Source organism: Ictalurus punctatus, chromosome 24 (assembly GCF_001660625.3).
Source record: "Ictalurus punctatus breed USDA103 chromosome 24, Coco_2.0, whole genome shotgun sequence".
In the NCBI taxonomy this organism is placed as follows: domain Eukaryota; kingdom Metazoa; phylum Chordata; class Actinopteri; order Siluriformes; family Ictaluridae; genus Ictalurus; species Ictalurus punctatus.
This window is the reverse complement of record NC_030439.2, coordinates 3805827-3822704: the sequence shown is the minus strand read 5'-3', so window position 1 is coordinate 3822704 and position 16878 is coordinate 3805827. Positions and strand designations below refer to the sequence as shown.

Below are 16878 nucleotides of genomic sequence, written 5' to 3'. Positions count from 1 at the left end.
TGTCTCGTTTATTTTAGAAATCAGAGGATGCCCCGTTCCTCTTAAATGAAAAACATTATGGAGTCTGATCATTCCCTGCACATTTTACAGCATTGCATTGTGTAGCAAATATAGCAGAAATGGAATTGATCTAAGTATATACAGTTGATCTAAGTATATACAGTTGCAATCAAAATTATTCAACCCCCATTGAAAATAAGGTAATAAACCTTATTTTCAATGGGGGTTGAATAATTTTGATTGCAACAATGATGACAATAAGTCATCATTTACAGAAGCATTCATTTCAGCTGTTTGCAATGAACAAATCAAACAAAAGCAATTGAAACAGTTCAACACAGTGAATGCTTCAAGTGGTTTCCCCAAATTCAACTGAAAATGCAACTTATAATGATTTTTCCAGTTTCTTTTGTAACCATTGAAAGCAAGCCACCATTTAAATAGTTGCAAAGCTGAGCCTTTCCCTTTAAGCATCCAGTGCATTAATATATAATATATACAATATCTTGCTTTTCAAGGTAGCACAAATTTACATATTTAGGATTAATGACACAGATAAATTTGTCAGTCATTTTAGGATAGCTTTACTCCACTGTTAACCAGCATCAAACAATTTATTGACTGCTAAGCTCTGCTTTCATTGTTCCTTATGTTGAGGATCCATAAAGATATACTCATTTATCAAAATCCATCCCTTTATTGAGCCCAAAATATTTATTTTGCATTGAAATCCGTTACAATTTGTAATGGGTTTCTAACTTTTCATTACATTATTGGACAGCCAACATGTAGCATGGCACTGCTGTCATCTTTTAAACAAGACATACAGTGTTTATCTCCCAAATGGCAACAAACATAAAGGTTCACCTCCTCTCTGACTTGATTGTCCGTTTTCTTACAATCCCCAGTTAACGACTCCATTATTTCATATATCCAATAAGTAGACATTTTATACAAATCCCAATTTCCAAGTGTCCCAGAGTCCACAGAGCATGATCATACACTTAAAAAAAAAAAAATACCTGTAGATTCCCTACTAAACTTCAATGAGGAGAAGATCTGGGAATTTAATTTTACACTATGTTCATCCATTCTCAGTTTGTGGTGTTTTACTGAGTATAAAACTGTTCAAAAATATATACAGGAATAAGGTCTCTAAAAATAGAACTAACTTGTGATTGCTGCACTCAGGCCCAGGCCTCATTGATTCACATGCTCTCTTCCTGTCCATCCCTGACATTTGCTAGGCATTTAAGTATTTATTACTATTTCAGGTCCAGTTTCGCTGAGAATAGTACCACCTACTATATCAATCCTTAAACATTAGCTTGAACTTGATGCTTTGTAGCAATCACGGTAAGACTGTCAATAAAACATTTTCTAAGATTTATGAATCTTTGAGTGAATTAGACATACTCTAAAGAATTTTAAGTATTTAAAGGACTGATTTTATATAGTCTCAACATCACAAAATAACATTTGTACAATTTGTCTATGTTGGATTACTTGTCTTCTGTGTAGACAGCCATCCCTCCTTCTTCTTCTTTTTTGTTGTTTGTTCTGTCAGTCATTTTAAATGAATGTTAATTAGTGTATTATGAATTGTATTGCAAATGCACAGCTTCCGTAGCATATTGTTCCTGATTATTCTCTTGAGATCAATCCATGCAATTCAATATATCAATCACTGCATACAATGACAAGACATTGGAAAAACAGAGCATAAAATATACCACAGGAAATGCACGCACATGAAAGAAGTCATTCACATGTATATATGTATGCTCTTATTTAATAGAAAATGGTTGTGAAGATGATTGGTGACTACATTGTGTGTCAGGATGTTGTGTATATATAGAATGAGATGTCACCATCAAGTGCTGTATCTCAATTTTCTATATACCTCTCATTCAGCTTTTCTCTATATATCTTTCTCTATATATATTTGTACAAGTAAGACTGTGAGACAGCATGCATTAAGTATTCATTAGCTTAGAAGCTGGTCAAGTCCCCATGGATTTAAATCAAACCATATCCAACACTAGTTCAGAATATTAATACAGTAATTTAGGATTTATTACACATTCATAGACTCAGTATGTCAGCCATAAATATTTGTTCATTGTTTTTTGAATTTATAATTGAGTTGACACCTCTACCATATAATGCCTTTTCAGTAAATTCACTGTATAGGAATCAGGCTGTGATACTACCATGGATTACTGCAGACTTTATCCCAAATCTGTCAAACAGACCTGTGCCTCACCTTCAATCACTACTTTCCTCACAGCCCAGCAACCATAGGTCTCAATAATAAGGCTTGATCCTATATACACAGCTCATTGTATCAGTAAACCCACAATATTCTTGATTCTGTTACTTTATGGTGCTGGTTTTGTCAGGCAGCATGTCTGCTTATTCCACAGAATGTGAATGAAATAGAGTTCTGTGTGTGCGTTTAGGTAGGATGGCATCATGCCGTCTGAGGGGACATGAGTCATCTTGGGCATGAGCTACAAAGCGTGAACTTCCTGCTTTGTGTAAAGACTCTCTCCTGCCTCCACATATTCTGTACAGCATGTTTGTGTTCATGTTTGTTTAGGAAGCGCTAGCATGCAGTGCGCAGAGACTGATAACTGTGCGAGACGGCTTAGTGTGCCACTCTGTGTAGGTAGATGAAAACACTGTGCCTTAAAGTCATTTCCCTAGAAATTACCAGGTGTTAATTCATTAACATACAGGGCTACACATATAGAGAGACATATTACCACATATAGAGAGACAGTGTTATACACTGTGTGTTTATTTGAAATAAACCAAGCATTCTTGTTCATTTTTTCCCCAAACCTGTTACTGAATAAGAAATATTGCACTTTCCTCTATAGAAATGTAAGCTTCTTCTCGGCCTACACATGCCGAGATTAAAAGCATTTTGCCCATTTGTTTGTGAACAGGACCTTCTTTGCATTACATTGCATTCTTTGATCTCCTCTCTCTCTCTCTCTCTCTCTCTCTCTCTCTCTCTCTCTCTCTCTCTCTCACTCCCTCTCTCTCTCACTCTCTCTCTCTCACACACTCCCTCTCTCTCTCACACACACACACTCCCTCTCTCTCTCTCTCTCTCTCTCTCTCTCTCTCTCTCTCACACACTCCCTCTCTCTCTTATACTCCCTCTCGCTCTCTCTCTCACACACACACTCTCTCTCTCTCTCTCTCTCTCTCTTACTCTCTCTCTCTCACACACTCCCTCTCTCTCTCACACACACACACTCCCTCTCTCTCTCTCTCTCTCTCTCTCTCTCTCTCACACACACTCCCTCTCTCTCTCTCTCTCACTCTCACTCTCTCTCGCACACACACTCCTTCTCTCTCTCACACACACACACTCCCTCTCTCTCTCTCACTCTCACTCTCTCTCGCACACACACTCCCTCTCTCTCGCACACACACACACTCCCTTGCTCTCTCTCTCTCTCCCTCACTCTCTCTCCCTCACACTCCCTCTCTCTCTCTCTCTCTCCCTCACTCTCTCTCCCTCACACTCCCTCTCTCTCTCACACTCTCTCACACTCCCTCTCTCTCACACACACTTCCTCCCTCTCTCTCTCTCTCTCCCTCACACTCCCCCTCTCTCTCACACTCTCTCACACTCCCTCTCTCTCACACACACTTCCTCCCTCTCTCTCTCTCTCTCTCTCTCTCTCTCTCCCTCACACTCCCTCTCTCCCTCCCTCTCTCTCTCTCTCTCTCTCTCTCTCTCTCTCTCTCTCTCTCTCTCTCTCTCTCTCTCTCTCTCTCTCTAGCTGTGACATGCACCGCTCCACCCCTCATCTCTAACGGACTGTTGGAGGGCAGTGACTTTGAGTGGGGCACCAGTGTGAGCTACAGCTGCTCTCCAGGTTATGAACTTTCTTTCCCTGCCATCCTCACCTGTGTGGGAAATGGCACCTGGAGTGGAGAGGTGCCCCAGTGCCTGCGTGAGTACTGACACATTAAAGCCACATTACATCTGTGTTACAGGTACATTACAGCAACAATACAGACAGTTACAATCACATTAGTGTTGTGCTACAGCTGTGTTACAGTTACATTACAGCAATACAGCCAGTTACAATCACATTAGGGTTACGTTATAGCCACGTTACAGCCACTTTACAGCCACAATCCAGCTTGTTATTGCTCCACCACATACAGGTCTCCAACTACTGACCCCAACATAACTGAATGTCACAACAGATCTTGATCAGCCGACATCTAAGAGGAAGGCCCCCAGAGGCCAGCTTGCCATATGACTCCTATTAGTTTTGTAGATGGCAGAATGGGGTGACAAATACGGCTAGAACTGACTGTGAAGGGTTATGAATGTGCCTGCACAGCCTTAGGGATGATAACAAGTGTCAGCTTCAGAAATTGGAAAAAATCTAAAAGAGTCATGTTTGTGGATGAGGAGACAGTAAAATGTGAAAAGTTTTGGACACAAGAGTTGGCTGCTATTCATTCCACATTACAAGTGTCACAACATATGAGGTTTTTCAACTTAATCTTCATTTATTGCATAGCATACTGTATATTCTATAGTATAACATTTACAGACAATCATTCTAACATGAATCCCTGTACAAAATGACAGAAGTCAAAATCAATTTGATTTCACTTGAAACTCACTCATGGTGGAAATCTAGGGGTGGTTGTTGAGGCAGTAAATATTTATGTAAAAAAAAATTATACTTTCATTAATTGTTCAATAATATTTGTAATTTTAGCTAAATGTAAATGCGTATAATTTGGCCTTTCAAAAATAAGACTCATTTTTCTGAGAGAATTTGTGATTATAACTGTAAATACATTATAAATGTAGTTCTGTTGGTCAGGACATATTTATTTTCATGTGTACAGGAGGAGGTATTATTAGGACAAAGATAGCATATTTCATCAACTAGGCAGTGAACTATAAGTTGACAAATCTTCAGTAATTGCAGCAGTTTATATAATTTATTTGGCTATATTTTGGGAAATAGAACAAATGTGTTTATTAGAAAATTTCACTGGCAACACTGGGATTGGTCAAATGTTTTGCAGGAGCAGGCAGAATTAAAAAAAAAAAATTTTTACTCATGGCTATTTCCCACCCACCAGTTAGCGCTCCTCTATCACACAACGGCCAACCAGGGAGGTATGTGAAGCCAACCAACTGCATCTTTTCAAACTGCAACTCATGCAACGTCGGGGTTGGTGTATCACACTCAAGAGCTATCCATCCACTTCCTGTGCATGAGCTCACAAAGACCCTTGATTGTCTAGTGTCACTGTGATTGATAGGGATGAGAGAGTATGCCACCCTTGGACTATTGGACTCCCGGGCTATGGATGCCTGTGGCATCATCAGGATTTAGATTCGCGATCTTCTGGACAATAAGTCAAACTATTTTCTGATGTTCCACTTGGGAGCCATATTGGTCAAATGTTTTCTGGGATTGGGTGGGATAAGTCCCATGTTTTGCAGGAGCAGGTGGGATTGGTACAACTTGTTGCAGGAGCAGGTGAGATTAGTCAGAAATCCTTTGGATTTTCAAAAAGTTTAAAAAGTTTTGAGTCCGTAGGTTTCTGATCTTTTCTCAGTACAGGTAGATTATATCTTGTTATTCAGATGTGATGGATAGAGATTGGGTTGAAAAGCGCTGGAGTATTCCATTAATTCCGTTATTTGATGTCTAAGACATTTTGGTAAGACATCTCAGCTTGAGCAGACACTTAAGGTAATGTTGTGCAAAGTGCTCATACGTCTCATGCTGTTCTAAGTCTGGTATATCAGAGGGAAGGGGTCAAGAAATTGAAAATACATAATTCAGACTATCCTATATCTTTCTCTTGTGGTGCTCAAGCCTGCCATTGTTCAAATGACCAGAGTTGGGTGCAAAAGTGTGCCTTTGTGCACTGAATTTCTGTCTTTTATCTTTCTTTTTCTTCTTATTTTATACATTTTTATTTCACATTTATAATTTATTAAGAAAAGCCGAGTATGTAGTGCTGGATCCTAGCACTCCATACTGCACATTCATTATGAATCAGCCTGCTGGTGACTTAACTTCCACTCTTATTGTTTTTTCCCCCAGAGATGTATTGCTTGCTGGACAATGACTGGGTCACACGGAGTGTTCACCCTGAGATACTTCAGGCCCCTGACTCTCTCTTCCTTCAGCCCTCCCTCCCCTAAATAATATGTGGATATAAATGAAAAATGTTCATCTGGTTCAGATATGAAATTAGAAAAAATAGAAACAGAATGACACCTGGTTATCGTATGGACAAGGAAGCAACACTGCATTATAATGAGAGCCCATTTCAATATTTGTTTTTTATACTGTTGATTACATTCCATTTAATGGCCAAATCCAACAGCAGACAAATCCAGTATGGTTTCCAAGTACCAAGCACAGACTTGGCTCTTGTTTTGTGTACCAATGCTTTTGTGAAATGTTCTTTGTAGTTTGAGGTTTCCTTTTCGTAAGCTCCAATATGTTTCAATCTTTTCATTACAGCAAAGTTCTGTGGGGATCCAGGAATCCCAGCCCATGGTTTTCGAGAAGGCCGTAGCTTCATCTACCAGTCTGAGGTGTCATTCAGCTGCAGCGCCCCCTATATCCCTGTGGGCAGCACAACCCGCTTCTGCCAGGCTGATGGCACCTGGAGTGGTTTCCAGCCTCGCTGCATAGGTACTCTCTCTCTCTCTCTCTCTCTCTCTCTCTCTCTCTCTCTCTCTCTCTCTCTCTCACAGACACACACACACACACACACACACACACACACACACACACACACACACACACACACACACACACACACACTGATGTTACCAAAATTCACATCTTCCTTATTCCAATTTAGTGCTTTGCAGTCTACAGATTGTTTAAGATAATGAACAATCTTTGAGAACGATGGAATGAAAATTTACTTGATATATGCCATTGTACTAGTTATATTATCATAATTTAATTATTTATGCAGCAAAAAATCAATCGTTCATCAGTGTCTATTGAAAGTGATACAGGTCGGCCATGTTAAATGCGCTTTTTGAGGATACCTGCATGCCTTATTATAAATGAAGGCAGACTTCATACTCAGATATTTTTCATATATAAAAGCAATTTAAATCAACCTAATCTAATGAGAGACATCAGTGAGCAAGATGTTGATGTGATTGGATTTACTTCAGTTAAATAAATTATTGCTCATTCAGACATATAATGTGAACATTACATACACTGGTCCGAAAGCCCTGTGAGTCCTGTGAAAAAGCTTCTATTTTGCTTTTGTTTCTTAGTATTTGAAACGTCCTCTTTATGCTTTTATGTGCAATCGAGCTGGCATGGACAAAAACTTCTGATCCATTTTAGATCAAATCCATCAGAGGGTCATCTGAACAAATGCTTCAATAGAAGAGATTAGGCATGAGGAAAATCTGACTTTTTCTACAAACCATTAACATGGTCAATATCACACATCTGCTTACATTAATACAGGGACATACAAATAGTGCAGAATCATGAATATCAATATTCAAGATATTGACCACTTACTTTCTTTGTTTTAAATATTTAAAAGTTATAAAACCTTCAGTTTATTTCCCAAATTAAATAACATAATAAAAAAAGACTCAGACCCCACTGTATGTGTGTCTATGATGAATATGTAACTTATGTGCAGCCCACAGTATTTGTCAAAATGACAATAGCAGTATTTATTTAGACAGGTTTCCTATCTTTTCCAGAATCTAAACACCATCTATTAAAAATTCATCAGGACTTTCACTTATACTGTATTGCTTATACTATAGTAGACTGTAATTCATAGTGTCAGATTGTTGTTAGGAGAGATGCTGCTGTATTTTAAAGGACTATGACTGAGTCATCGATTTGACGAATCTCTCCATCACTGACAGTGAGTCCTCTTATGAGAGAATAGGCCAATCCTTGAACCACAGGACCAAGCACAGATGTCGCACTTGAATTGTTTGTTTGAACATGAAGTATGTTGTTTGTGCTCTTGCCACTTCTCTTCCAGGCCCCGTATTCGATCAGACTCGAATTGTTCGTTTGTACTGCCCTCCACATTTAAAGGACAAATGCAACATTTAAAAGACAAATCAAACCTGAATGGCGTAAAGATCATATTGAACTTTATTATTAACGTGATCTTCTGTGGTGTTCAACACTTATTGTGTAATAATTGTGTTTTTTTGTTCAAATTTCTTTAATCGACATGTTGGTCAATTTTCACTTTGGTCAAATGTTTCCTACATTACTCACAATGACATTCAACTACCTCATGATAGTGGCACCAGTGGGAATTAGCTCTCAATTTGTCTCTACATAAAGAGCCTAATGCAGCAGAGCTTTAGTCCTTTAGTCGGTCCAACTCTCTCATCTCCTCATCTGCCCACACTGCTCAAACTTAAAGGGTTCCAAAGCTTCTGCTTTCATGCTAATACCACCATAATACTTGTCATCTCGTAGATCACTAACTAGCCGAGCCAAGTCTCTGCTGTAATTCAGGTAACTGAATCGTACAGTGCATCCGGAAGGTATTCACAGCGCTTCACTTTTCCCACAGTTTGTTATGTTACAGCCTTATTCCAATATGGATTAAATTCGTTATTTTCCTCAAAATTCTACAAACAATACCCCATAATGACAACATGAAAGAAGTTTGTTTGAAATCTTTGCAAATTTATTAAAAATAAAAAACAAAAAAAGCACATGTATACAAGTATTCACAGCCTTTGCCATGACACTCAAAATTGAGCTCAGGTGCATCCTGTTTCCACTGACCATCCTTGAGATGTTTCTACAACTTGATTGGAGTCCACCTGTGGTAAATTCAGTCGATTGGACATGATTGGGAAAGGCACATGCCTGTCTATATAAGGTCCCACAATTAACAATGCATGCCAAGCCATGAAGTCCAAGGAATTGTCTGTAGACCTCCAAGACAGGATTGTATCGAGGCACAGATCTGGGGAAGGGTACAGAAACATTTCTGCAGCATTGAAGGTCCAAATGAGCACAGTGGCCTCCATCATCTGTAAATGGAAGAAGTTTGGAACCACCAGGACTCTTCCTAGAGCTGGCCACCCGGCCAAAGTGAGCAATCGGGGGAGAAGGGCCTTAGTCAGGGAGGTGACCAAAAACCCCATGGTCACTCTGACAGAGTTCCAGCATGTATCTGTGGAGAGAGGAGAACCTTCCAGAAGAACAACCATCTCTGCAGCACTCCACCAATCAGGCCTGTATGGTTGAGTGGCCAGATGGAAGCCACTCCTCAGTAAAAGGCACATGACAGCCTGCCTGGAGTTTGGCCTGAATGGCAAACGTCATGTCTGGAGGAAACCAGGCACCAGTCATCACCTGGCCAATACCATCCCTACAGTAAAGCATGGTGGTGGTAGCATCATGCTGTGGAGATGTTTTTCAGCGGCAGGAACTGGGGGAGAAGTCAGGATTGAGGGAAAGATGAATGCAGCAATGTACAGCGACATTCTTGATGAAAACCTGCTCCAGAGCGCTCTGGACCTCAGACTGGGGTGAAGGTTTATCTTCCAACAGGACAACGACCCTAAGCACACAGCCAAGATAACAAAGGAGTGGCTACAGGACAACTCTGTGAATGTCCTTGAGTGGCCCAGCCAGAGCCCAGACTTTAACCCGATTGAACATCTCTGGAGAGATCTGAAAATGGCTGTGCACCGACGCTCCCCATCCAACCTGATGGAGCTTGAGAGGTCCTGCAAAGAAGAATGAGAGAAACTGCCCAAAAATAGGTGTGACAAGCTTGTAGCATCATACTCAAAAAGACTTGAGGCTGTAATTGGTGCCAAAGGTGCTTCAATAAAGTATTGAGCAAAGTCTGTGAATATTTTCATTTCAACCTTTTCACTTAAGTGTGCTAATCAGGGCAAACTAGGTGTGGAAGCTGATTCAAGCCCTCGTAAGTAATTCAGACTTCAGCATGGAGAGGTTCTTCCCAAATAGCACTTGTCAGTAAGTCCGCAATTGCGCCTCATGTTTTTTTACTTACATGTTATCATTAAGTTGAGAAAGTAGATGTGCTTTTTTTTGTTTTTTATTTTTAATAAATTTGCAAAGATTTCAAACAAACTTCTTTCACGTTGTCATTATGGGGTATTGTTTGTAGAATTTTGAGGAAAATAATGAATTTAATCCATTTTGGAATAAGGCTGTAACATAACAAAATGTGGGAAAAGTGAAGCGCTGTGAATACTTTCCGGATGCACTGTATATCTGCATTATAGCACGTCTCTGCTGTAATTCAGGTGCAACTGCATCATAGAGATTCATTGCATTCTGGACTTAGACTATTTCAATGCTGGATTTCTCATTAATGTGTCCGTGAATATGACAATCACTGGAAAATGGTGAGTGAGAAAATAAGCTCTTGCGCTTTTGTTTTTGTAAGCTAACAGTGAAATATTTGAATTTGTTTAATTGTTTTCTTGTATTAAAAGCCATTATAACTAGCAACAAATCAGCACCAGAATTGCCAAACACATTATAAATATTACACTATAAACATATTTCATTTGTTTCCAGGTGGTTTTCCTTTTATGCTAACCCTCACCATCAGTTCTTATTGTAAACACAAGAGCATCACCATTTCAGGTCTCTGAGTATCTGCGGTAAACACTTCCCACCCCATGACAGGCCAGGTTACTGCAATTCCACTGTCCAAACTGTGACTGTGTATTTGTTTTTAGAAAAGAAATTGCACTATTATTGAAAATTGTAAATTGTATATGTTTCTCAATCTGGTTCCAAACATAGTACTTTTGATTATTTACCTCAAAATATATGTCCCTATCGCCATTATCCAGGCCGGCAGAGTGTGCTGCATCAGCCTCCCGGTTTACACCAGGACTGTCTGTCTGTGTTGATAGTAGAGCTCCACTCAATGAACTCCATCAGAACAGGAAGCTAGTGCTGTGCTCTACTGATGCTCTCTCAAACCTGTCCAAGTATTTTCAGGCAGCCAGCTGTAAAGAAGCTGTGAATCTCACTCAGCAGGGATGAAGGGCAGTCATATCTGTGTGTGTGTGTGTGTGTGTGTGTGTGTGTGTGTGTGTGTGTGTGTGTGTGTGTGTGTGTGTGTGTGTGTGTCAGACTGAATACTTTTGATACATCAGCACACACACAGCTTGGAAAGCAGGAACAAATTTTGTGATTTGAAAGTGTCTACAGTTCTGTGTATAGCTGTGCCATTTTTAGCCTGATTTAGCCTTGAGCTTTGATCATACAGTGCATGCAGCAGCTCAGGCTCAGTTGGATACTGCTTTAACAGCCATGAAGCTGAATTATGCTATACTTGACTTGGTAAACAAAAACATTGCTTGAAATATAAAATCAATTGCCTCTTCTCTGTTGCCATTTAGGATTTTACTCAATGGAACAAATTGTAGCAATTACTGACACTTAGAACATTTGCACAAATAACTGCTTATTGCCTTTCATTTCAACCTTTTCACTTAAGTATGCTAATCAGGGCAAACTAGGTGTGGAAGCTGATTCAAGCCCTCGTAAGTAATTCAGACTTTAGCATGGAGAGTTTCTTCCCAAATAGCACTTGTCAGTAAGTCTGCAATTGCGCCTCATGTTTTTTTACTTACATGTTATCATTAAGTTGAGAAAGTTTTTGTGATTGGTTTGTTTGAATCATTGTTCCCCTACCGCCTCAGCAGGCCGGGTCCAGCACTGCCCCAAACAGTTTCCATGCTTTATTGATCAGGTTATTTTTGAGAAGACCAAGGTGATTCTTTTTAGTGGCTTTAGACGGAGGGAGCAGTTGGACGCCGAGAGGAAACAAGCTTAGATATGAAATGTGGGGCCATGACTGAGAGAAGTCAAAAATGCCTCAGATCTACAGGAGCTGACAGACTCACCCCTCCATAACCAGTAATGCAAGATATGACAATAAATACAAGGCAGAGTGGGTTTTAATGAATTATTTAACCAAATATTTCAAAAACAAAAAATGAAGCAGAAAAAGGAGAAGACACAAACATGACTCATACTCTGAGACAGACATAAGATAATAATAGCTAGGAAATAATTTTTACTGGGTTCACTTTTTAGATGCCAAGTTATAAGTATTTTATACCTAATGAATGCATGTTGATTACATTATTACAAAACCAATATAATAATAAGTATTAAGCAAGTACTTAGGATTTAATGTTCTGACTAAAATTTCAATATGTGAATAAACTGAGCATGCTGCATAACATTAGTTTTGTATATATATACGCACAGCAAAATCCCCAGTGTTGATGTAACACCCAGAGTGTTGAATTTATACCCTACATTGTTTATATAGTCTAATTGGACTATAATTATAACTATAACTGTTAATTCAACACTAGGGATTTTACTGTGTACCATAGATACATGGCATTGTCTCACTGTTTTATTGTGCACTGGGATTGAGTCAGTGTTTTCTCATGTACAGTACGTGTAAAGGCTTAGGGCACTTTCATCAGCCATATTTCATGATGCATAATTAACAAAGGCTCTTCCTGTTCCCCCAAGAATGACAATTACCTAATTATAACTCACTTGCTTATATTTCCATAAAGATGCCATTCTCCTGATATCAATAAGTGCATCGATAATTGTTTTTTATCGAGTAAGTAATTGAATAATTGGTGCAAGCTCGGACGGCGCATTATTGAGGAGAGATGAATTAGCTTAATATTTAGTTATAGCCTCATGTGGCTTACTATAACAGATTGTGTTCCCACACAGAGCATCTAATTAGCTGTATGCTTAATCAGTCTATCAGGTCTCCAGAGAGCTGCAGAGAGCTTCATAGTATCCTATATAACTTATATATATAACTTATAGTTATGTGAAGATTTCACTTAACCAAAGATGGGCTTTTTAAAATTTATTGCAAAAATGATGCACAAAGACTCAAGAACACCCCACTAGTTGCTGGACAGACTGACAGGTTTCTCTTTCACATTATCAAGAAAAGTATGAGAAGTAGGTCAGTGTGTGTGTGTGTGTGTGTGTGTGTGTGTGTGTGTGTGTGTGTGTGTGTGTGTGTGTGTGTGTGTGTGTGCTGTGGCTGTAGGTGTGTGTGTGCTGGCGTGCACGTACTGCCTTTATACATAGATCTTAACCAACACTCTCCCTGCCGCAGTCATAGCCAGTGTTGCTCCCTTCCTATATATTCTTTTCACAAGTGCTGATTTTGTAATCTGAAAGGTTTTTTTTTTGTGTTTTTTTTTTGTGTTTTTTTTTTTTTTTTATTAGAAGGTATAAGCAGTCCCATTGCATAAGGCTTCCATGCTGTCCTGGCATTTGCACGCCTGCATTAAATCTTTGGTTTCTGCGTTAGCTCGCGGATGTGCTCCACATTCCAATTACTGAGCAGCGCAGCTGGCTCTCAGCCCCCCCACCACTGCAGCAACATTGCCCCCTGCTGGGTCTCCCCTCGCTTTCCATTTTTCCAAAAATAAAAATAAATAAATAAATAAAATCAGTCAGTTCCTGCAGCACACACTTAAACACCATCTCCATAACCATCACAATAAGCCAGGCCCTAGCACTGCAGGAAAAACACGAGGGAGGGAGCGGAGCTGCATGTTTATGAGGACTATCTCTCATTATGCAGTAACGATATGTCTGCTGTGTCTGACGCTCAAAGGGAGGGGGGGTAGGAGAAGTGAGTTATGAAATCTTGATTCTCTCTCTCTCCCTCTTTCATTTTCTTTTTCTCTTCCTATATATTTCTTTTCTGGATTTCTCTGTTGGTTTTCTCTCCTTATCGTCCTTCTTTCTTTCTTTGCTTTCCCAGAGCCAACCCGCACCACCTGTGAGAATCCAGGCACACCTCGCTACGGCTCTATGAACAGGACCTTTGGCTTCAAGGTAAAACCTGCAGCATTGAAACGACTCCTACAGATCTGCTTGCGCTCACTGAATGTGATTAAAGTGAATTCTTGATTTGTTTTCTGTGCATGAGGCCTGTTTATGACATGATTGTCGCAATTTATTTGCACCTGATGTACTTATTATCTTATTTGCACCTGATGTCTTTTTAACATGACCCACAGTCACAAGGCTTTGTGTCTGCATGTGTTTGGTGTCCTATCCTGCAAGCACAGCAGGACACACACAAATCTTACTTCGTTTCATGTCCTTAATGAGCAGAGCTGCCAGAACTGGGAAAATGTTTGCGTTTACTAATAAACTGGGCCACTTTGAAGTAGAGAAAAAAAAAGATAAATGCCCTTAAATAAGACAAATGCAGCAACATCTGTACAAAGTAGAGCGATCATCTCAGAAAGGGGTCTTTCAGTATTTCCAGGTTCTGTTTCCAATACAGGTTCAGATTCAGTTCAAGTACTCACTAATGCAAATGAACTTGGTGAATTATTTGTTTATTTTATGTTCCTTCTATCCAACAATCTTTTTTAATAAAAATCAAAACACAGTGAGTGGGACAGAAGGAACAGCAAATAAACAAATAATTTTAACAGAAAAAATACGTAATGAAAATTTGTAAATGAAAAGGAGAGGAAATGAGAGAGACTGGGTATGAAGGTGAGCATGTTTCCCTGAGATATACTAGCATTAAGAATTCAACCCCTTAATGTAATGCAGGGGACAAGCATGGTGAGGCTTCAGAGGACAGCGAAATATCAGGTTTTCCTGCCTCATAAATCATTTCACTGGATCTACTGACGCCCTTTCACTAGACGGCGCGTAATGATATTGGAGTGCAGGAGATATTGTAGCCTTCAGATAAGCGGCAGTGCCTATGGCACATCAGCCAGGTTCATCGCCAAGAAGAACGTGTTAATCAATTAATGTGCTGAGCCCATGTGTCACTCTGACACATGCTAATATTTCACTCACCCGACTCTGTCAGTCTATTTAATATCAGAGCTGCAGTATGCTCTCCATGAGCACAACAGGAACAACCAACATAAACGATCACATCGTGTAAAGGTGTTTTATGTGGATCTCAGTGGTTGTGATATTCAGTAGATATACAGTACCAGGGGTGGATAAGCCCACTAACCTGGGTGCCTGAGACAAGCCGATTTTGTGTTCTGTTAGATTTTTATTTGTGTTTTTATTACGAATGTTTAACAAACTAAAAGAAACTTATGTCCTGCTGACTTTTGCAAAACAAACATTTTAATTTAGCACGTGTTTAAACATGAGGTTCTTCACGGTATTGTGATGCTCCTCAATGCTCTAATTATACCATGATCTTCTGAATCTTACAACCTGCAACCACTACATACGTTGACTTTCTAGCTGATGGTAGAATGATTTTTACTAGGTGGAATAATTAAACATTAATTAATGGATAAAAGACAACCTTTTCAGAATCAGTGACCTACAGGTATTGAGCAAAATTGTCTGACTACCTTCCCACAACATACCGTTTATTAACCTCATGGTTAAATGTATCAAGAGAAAATAAAGATGCAAGTCAGAGTCAATATATATATATATATATATATATATATATATATATATATATATATATATATATATATATATATATATATAATTTTTAATTTTTTTTATTATTATTATTATTTTTTATGTAAGAACAGAGCACCATCGCACATAGCCACAATGTTTGCCAATTTCGAGATCTCAAACATATTGTGCTAGGCTGTACTAAAAGCTTAAGAGGATAAGGACTATGGCTACAAAGTTCCCCCCAGCAGGAATTCATATTCTTGTTCATATACAGCAAGCCAACTAGCTGTTATACAGTATCTCACAAAAGTGAGTACACCCTTCACATTTTTGTAAATATTTGATGATATCTTTTCATGTGACAACACTGAAGAAATGACACTTTGCTACAATGTAAAGTAGTGAGTGTACAGCTTGTGTAACAGTGTAAATTTGCTGTCCCCTCAAAATAACTCAACACACAGCCATTAATTTCTAAACTGCTGGCAAAAAAAAGTGAGTACACTCCTAAGTGAAAATGTCCAAATTGGGCCCAAAGTGTCAATATTTTGTGTGGCCACCATTATTTTCCAGCACTGGCTTAACCCTCTTGGGCATGGAGTTCACCAGAGCTTCACAGGTTGCCATTGGAGTCCTCTTCCACTCCTCCATGACGACATCACGGAGCTGGTGGATGTTAGAGACCTTGTGCCTCTCCACCTTCCATTTGAGGATGCCCCACAGACGCTCAATAGGGTTTAGTCCATCACCTTCACCCTCAGCTTCTTTAGCAAGGCAGTGGTCGTCTTGGAGGTGTGTTTGGGGTCGTTATCATGCTGGAATACTGCCCTGCGGCCCAGTCTCCAAAAGGAGGGCTCATGCTCTGCTTCAGTATGTCACAGTACATGTTGGCATTCATGGTTCCCTCAATGAACTGTAGCTCCCCAGTGCCGGCAGCACTCATGCAGCCCCAGACCATGACACTCCCACCACCATGCTTGACTGTCGGCAAGACACACTTGTTTTTGTACTCCTCACCTGGTTGCCACCACACACGCTTGACACTATCTGAACCAAATAAGTTTATCTTGGTCTCATCAGACCACAGGACATGGTTCCAGTAATCCATGTCCTTAGTCTGCTTGTCTTCAGCAAACTGTTTGCAGGATTTCTCGTGCATCATCTTTAGAAGAGGCTTCCTTCTGGGATGACGGTCATACAGACCAATTTGATGCAGTGTGCGGCGTATGGTCTGAGCACTGACAGGCTGACCCCCCACCCCTTCAATCTCTGCAGCAATGCTGGCAGCACTCATACGTCTATTTCCCAAAGATAACCTCTGGATATGACGCTGAGCACGTGCATTCAAGTTCTTTGGTGGACC

At 39.7% G+C, this 16878-nt stretch overlaps 1 protein-coding gene across 2 annotated transcripts in view; it reads left to right on the top strand.

Moving 5' to 3' along the window:
* The window catches only part of csmd3b (CUB and Sushi multiple domains 3b), a 489673-nt gene that overhangs the window by 460702 nt on the left and 12093 nt on the right, over nt 1-16878 (top strand). For both annotated transcript variants that reach the window (XM_047150624.2, XM_047150623.2), the window contains exons 60-62: nt 3804-3977; nt 6540-6713; nt 13870-13943. In XM_047150624.2, the coding sequence (XP_047006580.2) occupies nt 3804-3977; nt 6540-6713; nt 13870-13943 (422 nt within the window). The remainder of the gene's footprint in view (nt 1-3803; nt 3978-6539; nt 6714-13869; nt 13944-16878) is intronic.